Source organism: Trachurus japonicus, chromosome 1, assembly GCF_045865225.1.
Source record: "Trachurus japonicus isolate A0001 chromosome 1, Traja_1.0".
In the NCBI taxonomy this organism is placed as follows: domain Eukaryota; kingdom Metazoa; phylum Chordata; class Actinopteri; order Carangiformes; family Carangidae; genus Trachurus; species Trachurus japonicus.
In genome coordinates, this window is record NC_140907.1 from 35,657,654 (window position 1) to 35,669,793 (window position 12,140).

Consider the following 12,140-nt stretch of genomic DNA (forward strand, 5'->3'; position numbering starts at 1 on the left):
AGTAAATTTCCACGATTCTCGATACTTATTCTATGATTAAATAAGCAGTCCCTACAGGATTTCGCAGGCTTTTTTTGTGATTGTTGCGGCCTAAAATGCCTGATTTCACAGCCACATTAAAAAAAATTTGCAGTGCATGTTGCAACGTTTTAAGCGCTTGTGTTGCGATTAAATTGTAGGAGACAGCGAAAATTGCAAAAAAAAAAAAAAGGTGCAGTTTTGTGCTGAATAATAAAAAATCTGAGGAAAATTAAACATTTTGAAATGTCACAAAATAATGTGAGGTCCTGTTATACTTGTTAAGAAAGGCACATGACAATTACTGAGTTGGAAGTTGTTTTACTTAATTAAAATTAAAAAATAATTAAAATGTCTCTTTAAAATGGAGGTAAAATAACTGTTTTAAAATGCTAATAAAACAGTCCAGTCTTTGAATAAAAAAGGGAGAGTGGCTACTCAAGTCCAGGGCTGCTCCGCTCCGGCCCTGCGGTGGCGTACTGGATTCTCCCTCTGTGAGTGCTGCAAGGGACACACAGGCTCATGCGTTCAACCAGGACAGCTCACACACTCAACGCATTCGACTCAGCTTGTGTTCCTTGCACGTATCAAGTTTCTTGTCGTCAGCCCAGACGCGCTGTTCCACCGTGGACTCACTTTCTTTGGACCACTGTTCCGTCCCGACTCACACTCTCCGTGGTGGAACTCACGGAAAGCACCAACGATTGGTCCAATTTGTGGAAAAGTTGCGGTGATCTGACAAAATTGCAAGATAATAATAATAATAATAATAATGGATTACATTTATATAGCGCTTTTCTATTGTTACCCAATACCCAAAGCGCGTACAGCAACCATTATTCATTCATACCACATACACACCGGTGGTGGTAAACTACGTGTGTAGCCACAGCTGCCCTGGGGCATGCTGACAGAAGCGTGGCTGCCATTTCGCGCCAAACGGCCCCTCCGACCACCACCATGATCATTCATACGCATTCACACGAGGCAAGTTGGGTTAGGTGTCTTGCCCAAGGACACTACGACAGAGACTGGGAGAGAGCAGGATTCGAACCGCCGACCCTCCAATCATTGGACGACCCGCTCTACCTCCTGAGCCACTGCCGCCCCCCAAGATCACACAAATTCACGGGGATTGGTTGAATTTGCGTTAATTGTTGTGATCGCAACATCGCAAATTCCTGGAGGGACTGAATAAGAATGATTTTTTTTAAAAAAGAAGAAAAAAAAACAGAAACCATGTGCTTCTAAATTCATATAGCCTACTTTCTTTCTTTATTTTTTAAAACTGTTTCACATTAAACTTTCTTATATATTAGCTCCACTGTGCTTCAAAAACTTCTCAGGCAGACACATAAAGTAACAGAGTTAAAATGGTAAATATTGCTCAACACAAACAGAAAGAAATATAGTCATTACTTTTACTCCTCAAGTAGTTCAACAAGAGAACCGTTGTTCTCATTCATTCACTTTCAGTAGCCTGTTTTCACACAAAATGGTGCAAAAATGACATATTGTTTAATTTTTCAGTTCATACGTTTACATGTTTGTTTTTTCTCTGGTCCAAACCATCATGGATGTGTTATGGTCCATACACCACTGTTAAGAGCGTCATGTTTCCATCATGACAACTGAGGGAAGAAAGACACATAGCACGTCGTCATGTTTACATGAGCTCAAACTTGTGGCACACACTGAGAAGTTGGAAGCTCGAGGTCCGGCTGCATTCACTTAAATGGAGGGCAAAATTGTATTTTTTAAGTCCTACTGAAAAAATGCAGGTAGCGATGTATTTTTTGACTGTCGGCATCGACTTGGTACCGACAAGGTGTCAGTTCTTGTAGCAACACCAGTTACAGGTGACTGGCCACAAACTCATCCTGCAAACCAGTCTGATCTCCAAGTAAATCCAGCAGCATATGAGCAGTAAACACCAGAGCAAAGTGAGAAATATCCATAAATCTGTTGTTGTAATTTATTCCCATTCTGCTGCTCCTCTCACACCGAGCACACACAGTGTGACTGACTTACTATGGTTTTTACTGATTTCATTTTTCTGTTTTATTTCTAATGGGCCCATGTACAATATTACACACAGGTTAAATGTTGCCATGTGATGTGTTGTAGCAGAGTTAGCTTCAAGTTAATTTCCATCTGCAGTTATGATGACGCTCTGTGTCTCTGTATCTTCCCCCTGACTCAGTAACAGGTGTTTAGGTTGTTGCTTTTACAAAGATCATGAATGTTATTGTAGCCCATGACTGAAATCTAGTGATATCATTGTTGTTGTTGCATATAATTAAACAAGAGGAAGTCTCGGAGCTCCTTTATGAGGGAATAGACTATTTAAAAAGAGGCAACCAAATCAGGTCTGCAGGACCAAGTGATGAGGACCATCCCAGTCAGAGAAGATGAGCTAAACCATCACATCATATGCACCACCTGGATTGTCACCACTATTTACATCAGATTGTTTTTTCAGCAGATCTTATGTTTTCTCTAATCACAGACTACGTGACTGTGGACTCTCAGAAACTCACTGTGAAATTGTGGCCTCAGCTTTGAAGTCCAACCCCTCCCACCTGACAGAACTGGACCTGAGCTACAACAAGAACCTGCAGGATTTAGCAGTGAAGGCTCTGTGTGCTGGACTGGAGAGTCCAAACTGCAGACTGGAAACTCTGAGGTCAGTTTGTCTTTTGGAGTGTTTTGTCTGTATTCAGGTCAAATGTTTAAAGTTTCACTTGTTCATTGGTTGAGTATTTAAACCAGGGGTTCAAACTCAAACATGCCGTGGGCCAAAATTTAAAAATTGGTTCATTCTTGGTGTCTGTTCAAAGAGATTTAAAGGCTTTGATGTTCAAAAACAGGTGATTTCCCTTCCACTGTGGATCTGACATGTGTCTGAAACACTTTGATAGAGCTCAGGCTCTTTGAGGTCCAATAACAGAAGGACACAACAACAGAAGGACAAAGTCCCTCTACTCATTAAGCCCTGATCATTGATCGGGACACATCTGATTGATTATTGGTGATTGATCTACATCTTTTATTCTTTATTCAGATTGGAGGACTGCAGTTTGTCAGAAATCAGCTGTTTTTCTCTGGGCTCAGCTCTGACGTCCAACCCCTCCCACCTGAGACACCTGGACCTGAGCAGAAACAACCCGCAGGATTCAGGAGTGAAGGATCTGAGTGGTTTTCTGGAGAGTCCAGACTGTAGACTGGCGACTCTGAGGTCAGTCTCTGTTTTATTTCTGTGCTCAGATGAATGTGATGTGAAAGTTGTGTTGACACTGAGCTGCAGACATGAGGGTGATATTAGACTGATCCACAAGATATGAAGAGCACCCATACCTCCTCGGTTATGCCAGTATGGTTATCCACAACAAGTAACCCAGACGAAGATGAAGCTCTCTTATATGCACTTCTGGACAATCAAAGTGACATCACCTTTGTTTTGCAAGAAAAAGCTGATACTCTGGATACACAAAAGGAGAAATGTGCAATTGAAACTCTCAACGCTAGCATCCAGAAGTACAGTCATTTCAAGTCAGAAGCTAACTGGGTTGCGAGTGAGGCTTTTATTCATCAAAGAAAATCCCTCTCCCAGTAACTTACACAAAAGAGTTTATTCTTGTCAATCTAAGTCATATTCCCACACCTAAGACAGCAAGAGCATGGCCTCACCTAGAGCACCTTGTCGAAGAGATTGCTCCTTGTGACGTTGGCCTGCTTATAGGTTACAATTGTTCTCAAGCCCTGCTGCCTAGAGAGGTTGTGGCTGGCAAAGACAGTGAGCCATTTGCCCAAAGAACGGACCTTGGCTGGAGTATCGTCGGCTGTGTGAATCCCTGTGTTGACTTTGATGATGTGATTGAAAGCAGCCACACAGTTGTTTTGAGACAAGTGACACCTTATTAGCAGTCGCCTGCTAAGCTGACCAGTGAAGTCTGGTACATATGTCAAACACAAGTAAAGGAAGTTGTCACTCCACCAAATTTGATAAAGGCACTTGAGTCTGACTTCAATGAAAGAGGAGTGGAAGATGCTCACATCTCTCAAGAGGATCTCCGCTTCCTATCAATAATGGAGGAAGGACTGTCACTGCAAAATGTAATTTAAAGAAGGCAGGCCGAATCTGCCAGACAATAGGTAATGTGCAGAGCATCGTCTGAAATGTTTGAGAGCAAGATTTGAAAAGGACAAACAATACCATAAGGACGGAGACGCTGAGAAGGTTTCAAAGGAAGAAGTCAATAATAGCCCTGCTTGGTACATCCCACACCATGGGGTGCTGATTGCTTGAGAAATAAATACCTGTGACTTGAAGAACACCTTGTGTCATGACTGACTGAACGGGAGTTACAGTATGATTCTTCCTCTTGTTCCTGCCTGCGGAATTGTGCATGTACCGTGTGAGTGTGGAGTGCAAGGGACATCATTGGTTGACTTTAAGCACATAACCTTTGGTGTTGTTATGTTTGATGCCCTGCTCTCCTTGTGCTGCAGGTGAGAAAAGGAGGAGAGAAAAAAGCTTGTATGAAAATGAAACCGGTACACAGGGGATGTAGCCTACCTTTTGGTGGTTTATTACATAATGCACCAAATTATTACATTTTCTTCATAAACACCCGCAATTTGTAATAACTACTGCAAAATGTAACAACTTATTACAAAATGCGGCAAAGTTTATTAACATATTGCGTTCAAGGTATTCTCTCTCTGAGCTTCATCAGCTGCTTCACTCAACATGTGTTTCTATACATTTGTTGTCATGATAACAAATTTCAGCCCCACACATTTGTTGTCATGGCAATATAGTTCAGCTTCACACGTTTGTTGTCTTTGAAAACTTGAGCATCGTCAGTAAGTCTCTGATCAATGTGGCTGCCCAACATGAGTTTGTATGGATGGAGCCACAGGTGGAGCTGACAGGTGAAGAGACGGAGTCACTGCGTCCGTGTTGAAGCAGCAGCAGCTTCTCATGAATATTAATGAGCTGTTTTCTCTCTATGTGACTGTTTAACCTGTGTCCTGTTGCTTCAGCAGTTGGACTTTGATTTTCTAAACTTGTTCTTTCTGAAGCTTCTTCAGCTCTGAACAGATGATGAGACACTGAACGCTGTCAACAAGGAGCTTTGTTATAAACTCACTGCTTTTATTCTTTCAGATTGAAGGGCTGCAGTTTGTCAGAGATCAGCTGTTCTTCTCTGGGCTCAGCTCTGAAGTCCAACCCCTCCCACCTGAGAGAACTGGACCTGAGCAGAAACAACCTTCACGACTCAGACCTGAAGGATCTGAGGGGTTTTCTGGAGAGTCCAGACTGTAGACTGGGGACTCTGAGGTCAGTTAACTGACTGTTACTGCTGTAGATCTTAGATATTTGAACCACAACTGAACCTGATTGATTTTCATTCAGAACTTGAATCATTGACTTTAGTTTAGTTTAGTTTATTTAGATCCGCATTAGCTTTTGCCACGCAGCAGCTATTCTTCCTGGGGTCTTTTCATCATAATAAATGACAAATACAAACCATTAACACATAAAATACATTAATACATAAAACAAAAATACATACAGAAAACACATACTCAATACAAGAAAAAAACAAACAAAAAACAACAACAAAAAAAACAAAACAAAACATCCAAGACAAACACTTAACATATGTTACCCGCTCCTACATTGAATCACTACACAACAAGAATACCAGGACCCAGTTTTACAAATAGGCTACTAATGGTCAAAATTGCGATCAAAATAATAATCTCTTAATTTCATTTTAAAACTAACCATGTTTCTTTGTTGTATAACATAATTCGGAAGGGCATTCCACTCCTTCATAGCTCGATATAATACTGTGCCTTGAGAGAGTGCCCTGGGTAAAATAAAATAACCTCCAGCAGCATGTCGAGTTGAATAATTATGTATGTTTGAACTAAAAGACAATTTTCTATACAAAATGTATGGCATTTTAGTTGTTATTATATTTTTAAGAAAAACCATCAACAAATATGACAATCTGTGCTTAACATCCAGCCAACCAAGACTGGCATGCATTAGACAAATATTCGACCTTATTCCACACATAAGTGCAACACGTGCTGCTTTATTTTGTATAAGTTGCAGTTTTCTGATGTTGGCTAGTGAGGTATTGGACCAAACAACTGTACAATAATCCATATGCGACAAAACCAGTGCTTGAATGACTTGTTTAGTAATTTGTGTTGCTAAATATTTAGAGCATCTCCTAATCATTGAAAGAATGTTTCCAATTTTGGTTATTATCCTCTTTATATGCATGTCCCATGATAATGTACGATCTATGATGATTCCTAATAATTTTACCTCTTTCACATGTTTAATTAATTTGTTATTGATCATTACATTAAGCTCTGGGTTTGAACGCAGTGAATAGTTTAATCCAATAACCATACTAGTTGTTTTTGACACATTCAAAATTAATCCATTACAGTTAACCCACTCAGAAACCAACTTCATTCCTTCATTTAAATGTCTATTTAATCCATCAATAGTTCTTTCAGCTAAGTAAATTGTCGTATCATCGGCATACATTGTCATGCGAGCTGTTTTTAATGCCAAGGGAAAATCATTGGTGAAGATTGAGTACAAAAGAGGTCCAAGGCAACTTCCTTGGGGTACTCCCTGTTTTACTTGTTTTAAATCTGACTCACTTCCATTGAAATAAACCATTTGCCATCTCTCACTCAAATAACTTTTAATAATTAATAAAGCTAATGATGAAAACCCATAATGTTTCAGTTTTGCCAATAATAATTCATGATCTAGAATATCAAACGCTGCCGAAAAATCCAGGAAGACAGCTCCTATCATTTTCTTTTGCGTGATTTCATTACACCAGTCATCTAACATTTGTGTCATAGCTGTTGTAGAATATTTTTCCCTGTAAGCATGCTGAAAATCTGTAAATAAATAATTATTAGAAAAATATGACTGAATTTGCTCATACACAATTTTTTCCATGATTTTACTCAAAATTGGCAATAAACTGATAGGTCGACTATTTGACTCAGAAAACTGCAACTTTTTGTTTTTGGGAATTGGTATTATTTTTGCAATTTTCCATCCTTGTAGCCATATATTTTTAGTCAAACATAAATTAATTATATGTGTTACCACTGGGGCCACAATACCAACAATAGGTTTCAATAACCTTCCATCAAGAAAATCAACCCCAGGTGACTTATTCTTACAATTCACTAATAATAACTCAACTTTAGAAACTGTAACAGTCTTGAAATCAAAAATACATTCTTTACCTTCCACAATTTGGTTAATTAGTCTATCTGCAAGGTCAGTATCATTATGCTGTACAGTACTTTTTAACTTATCGATTTTATTAATGAAATAATTATTCAAATGATTAGCAATGTCCTTGGGTTTGGTCAAGAACTCTCCTCCAGTTTCTAAGTAAGATGGTGAAGACTTGGTGTGGTCCTTAACTAAAACATGTAGTGTACTCCATAATATTTTACTATCGTGCTTCATTTCCTGAACTATGTTATCATAATATTCTTTTTTTCTCCTCCTATTTAACTTTGTAACAAAATTTCTTAATTTACAATAAATTTGCCAGTCTGATTTAATACCAGATGATAAAGCAATCTGTTTTGCCTGATCTCTTTCAATCATATGTTCTTTTGTTTCTCTGTCCAACCATGGTGAGTTAACAGTCCTCACTGTGGCTTTTCTCACAGGTGCATGTTGATCTATAACACCTGTTAATGTATCATCAAAAACTTTAAAGGCAGCTTCAGGATCTTCAAGCAACAGAATATTTGATATCTTAGCATTTGAAACATCTCTTACATAGTTTTCTTCATTAAATGCTTTAAATGACCTCTTCTTAATTATTCTCGACCCCTCCTTGGGCACCTTTGTTTTCCTAACTATTGCAATTAGATTTTGATCGCTGCATCCTATAGGCATAGATATAGCTTTGGAGCAGATCTCAGGTGTATTTAAATAGAGATGATCAATACAAGTGGCCACTCTCCTGCCATCATTATTAAAGCTAATTCTTGTTGGTTTGTTCATTGCTTGAGTCAATCCTGAAGCTGCACACATATCAACCAATTTCCTTCTCATTGGACAGGACAACAACTCCCAGTTTACATTCATATCTGCCATAAAATATAACTCAAGATTTGTACAACAAGCAGAGTCAAGCATTTCACACATTTTATCTAAATATTCACAATTAGCACTGGGGGGTCTATAACCACATCCTATAAGTATAGGCTTGAGATGCTTTAAATGTACTTGCAACCAAAGAACTTCAATGTCAGTTTGCATTAAATCATGTCTTATTCTTACAGGTAGGTGGCGCTGCACATAAATGCGGATCCCACCTCCATAAGCATTTCTGTCTTTCCTATAGATATTAAACCCCTCTATCATCAGTGATGTGTCCTCAAATGTAGAATCTAAATGCGTTTCAGACACGGCCAAAATATGAAAATGATTTGACAGGATTATGTTCTCCACTTCATTTAATTTATTCCTAATACTACATATATTTATATGGGCCATTTTTAGGCCTTTCCTCAGTAATTTATATGACATTAAACAGGGTGTACATTCTTATCAGTCTTATTCGAGTTGATTCAATTTCAGAGCAACATAAAATACATTTAACATTGTAACAAATACCCACAAACATTAAAAAAACAAATAAATTAACACTTTGTATTGTCATAAAAATTATACCACTCGTCTATCCGTGAGAATCAGCCAACCTCCTACGTTGACATTTGAATGAACTCAGTTCTGTTTAATCCTCCTGAAATCATACAGTCGTATCACTGAGCTGATAAACTGCAAATGCATTAGCTTAAACTTAATTTTCTACCCTTTTATCACTCCTTGGAAGTAAATATAATAATAATAATAACGGAAACCTCATTTATTTCTTAATATAAACGAAATCATATTTTCTTTATTGATCACCATAGCTTATCCAAACTTAAACCATCCAAGTTTAAACAATTTATCATCATATAACAAATAATTATTCAGTCTGTGTTCTGCATGCTTACCGCACCAGTTTACTGTCTCTCTATCATTTTCAGGGTAGATCATGTTGAGTCAGTCTCCACATTACGCACCAGCTGCGCTCGTGCTGTTCACCACTCCCCGTCTCCATATTACGCACAGTCTGTGCTCGCGCTGTTCACCATTCTCCCACACCTCAGCGACCTCGCATCCTTTTAGGATTGTCTTCGTGTTCAAATGTCATTCCATAAACGTAACCCAAAGTCCAAATCATGGGTCCCGTTCCTGTCCATTGCTCAAACACACACTGCTTCATGAGCTTCCTCCAACTTCAGTCCAGCATTTACTGCGTATGCAGCGATGGTTTAATCTTCTCCTCGAAGAATTTCTCTGCTTCACTAACTTTCTGGAAGATCTTTTTCTCTCCATTGAAAGTTAGGATGAGAGTGGCCGGGTGAATTAGGCCACTTTGTATGCCAGCCCGATACAGCTTTCCTCTGATGTTGTTAAACAGTGCTCTCCTCCTTGCCATTTCTGTTGTCAGATCAGGGAATATCTTCAACTTCATGTTTTTATATTCCAGCACCTTTTCTGATTTTGCCATTTTCAGGATAGCTTCCTTCACCATGAACCGCTGCAATCTCACGATCATGGGTCTTTGACCAGGGCCTTTGCCGGCGACTCTATGCGCAATCTCCACGTCAGGAGGACCAGGAAGATTCCTTTGTCCCGTGAAAACGTCTCTCAGAAGCGCAGACATGTATTCAGTGGCATTATCACCTTTGACACCCCTGTCCAGTCCAAAGACCCTTATATTAAATCTTCGACTGTAACCTTCCAGTCTGTCAGTTTTGTCTTTCAGCTCTTGATTTTCCTGTTGGAGTGCGTTACATATTTTCCGAAGCACACCACATTCTCTCTCCAGTTCATTTATTTGGTCAGACTGACCCGATAACACCGTCTCCATGCCCGTCACTTTTTCTGCACATGACTTCACATCAAGTTTTATGGAATTAAGCTGCGGTTGCAGTTCATCCATGTGTGCTTTTAATTCCTCCCGTATTATCGAGCGGATTAATTCAGACATTTCTTTTTTATCCATCTCTTTTACTGGTACCTGTGCCGCAGTTGAAACAGGTGAATCAGGTAAATCAGTGCCAGGTGGTGCGGAGATTGGCGTCTGCTTCTCTCCACGCTTTCCTCTAGTCATTTAAACTTCCAGACCACTTTGCTTCGGTTCAGGTCAAAGGAATCCACCTTTCCGCCAGGGATCAGGAGTTTTTCCGAGAATTTGCATACCAAACTTGGAATTTAACCATAATATCTCGGAGTATTGGCATTCTCCGCACACGAGTGCTCCTCACGTGCCACCGGACATGACGTCACGACGTCACTTTGATGTCATAAATGAAGGACGTTTGAAATAGTTGTCTCATGTTTCCAGTTGTTCTTCTCTCACACTGACAATGATTCTTCACTTTCAGCTTATTTCACTCAGTCCTCATCAATAATGTCTGTTTCACTTCAACCTTCAGGGGGCGCTGTCACAAACACATGTTAGACAGCTCTGTAGTGTTAGACCAGTCTTCATTTTGTTCACAGAGATGATTTGAATCTGATCCTAAAGTCAGAGTGTTCGACTCAGATAAAGACTGACTGGTCTGAAGCCATCACATCAGATGTGGGGGGTGGGGTTTGTCAACAGGTTTGTGTTCAGTTGAACGTGTGTAGTTTTAGTCTCCTGAGACCAGGACCAAGAAAGACCTTAGTCCTGGATCAGGACTGGACCTTTAAACTTTGATCCAGTTCAGTCCTGAATAAAAGTGTTGGAGTCAGTGTTAAGTCCAACATGTCTGATCAGATATTGATTCAATCAATCAATCAATCAATCAATCAATCAATCAATCAATCAATCAATATTAAATTTATTGTCCCCAGAGGGAAATTTGTCTTGGACAGTCAACCTCCCGCAGCTGCATATCACAAAAACACAAGACAGACATAACAATACATTGATTCTATGGCTAGGTTTACACGAAGACGGTGTGAACAGAAGACGCAAAAGTGGCGTCGCGTCTTCACTTTTTATTTCGCGTCTACACGAGCGTTCTCGGGAGGAAATCTGTGTGCATACGGACGGAGACGCAAAAGTGTGTACAAATCCATTGCTAATGCACGCCAGACCACTAGGTGGTGCTGTCACAAACGCATGCGTAGAACCTTCCTTCTTTTCGTCACTGTGCCGGGAAATCAGAAAAGGAAAACATGGCTACAGCTACAACAGCACGACCTCGAGTGTGATATTGCTTTTATACAACAGTGCTACGAGCGCATTTTAGAACAGTAATAAACTACAAGAGATTATGATTTGTTTGTTTATTTAATCATTTATTTGGCTCCGCCAACAGAAATAGTTCTGCAACTGGAAGGGAGACGAGGCTGTTGCCAGGCAACACATAAACATTTCATACTAGCTTGCTACTAGCTACAAGCTTTTCCACCGAGCTGCTTCCAGTGCTGGTTCTGGTTCTGAGCCCGTGTCTGATCAGCACCGGAGCAACAGGACCAGCGTGAAGACACAGAGACGTTATCGATACCGTATTACATTTGTTTACCCGCTGTGTAATCATTATAAACACAGTTGAAGCTAAGTAGCTGAGCTACGTGGCTAACAACAGCTAAAGCTAATATCAAAACACATCGCCGTCAAAACGTAGTTGCCCCGCGGCGATTTTTTTCCAGCCGGGTTTAGTAGAGATTTATCTCCAATTAGACGGACCAGGTCAGGTCCAGGTTTTAATGTTCAGGTCCGTTTCTAACTGTAGTAGCAGCAGAGAGATGGGGCAGCTCCTGTATGGGGAGCCTGGCTCTGACTTAGCTCCATTATAGCTTAGCTCCTGTCCACTGCTGAACAGCGGAGTGATAACGTCCGTAAAAAGTCCCAGTGCTGTTATACTGTATATCAGCACTCATGGAACGTCTCTTGTCCAATCAAATTGCTCGGTTGGGACCTGTCGGAACTAACTGTTGTATAATTGTAGTTATTGCGGCCAAAGTAGCCTGCAGGTCTGAAGGGTGGATG

At 40.0% G+C, this 12,140-nt stretch overlaps 1 protein-coding gene across 1 annotated transcript in view; it reads left to right on the forward strand.

The window, feature by feature from the left end:
• LOC146992419 (uncharacterized) overlaps window positions 1-12,140 on the forward strand; it is a 44,770-nt gene that overhangs the window by 27,342 nt on the left and 5,288 nt on the right. The window contains exon 8 of the mRNA XM_085790549.1: window positions 3,083-3,256. Coding sequence (XP_085646675.1) covers window positions 3,083-3,256 — 174 coding nt within the window. The remainder of the gene's footprint in view (window positions 1-3,082; window positions 3,257-12,140) is intronic.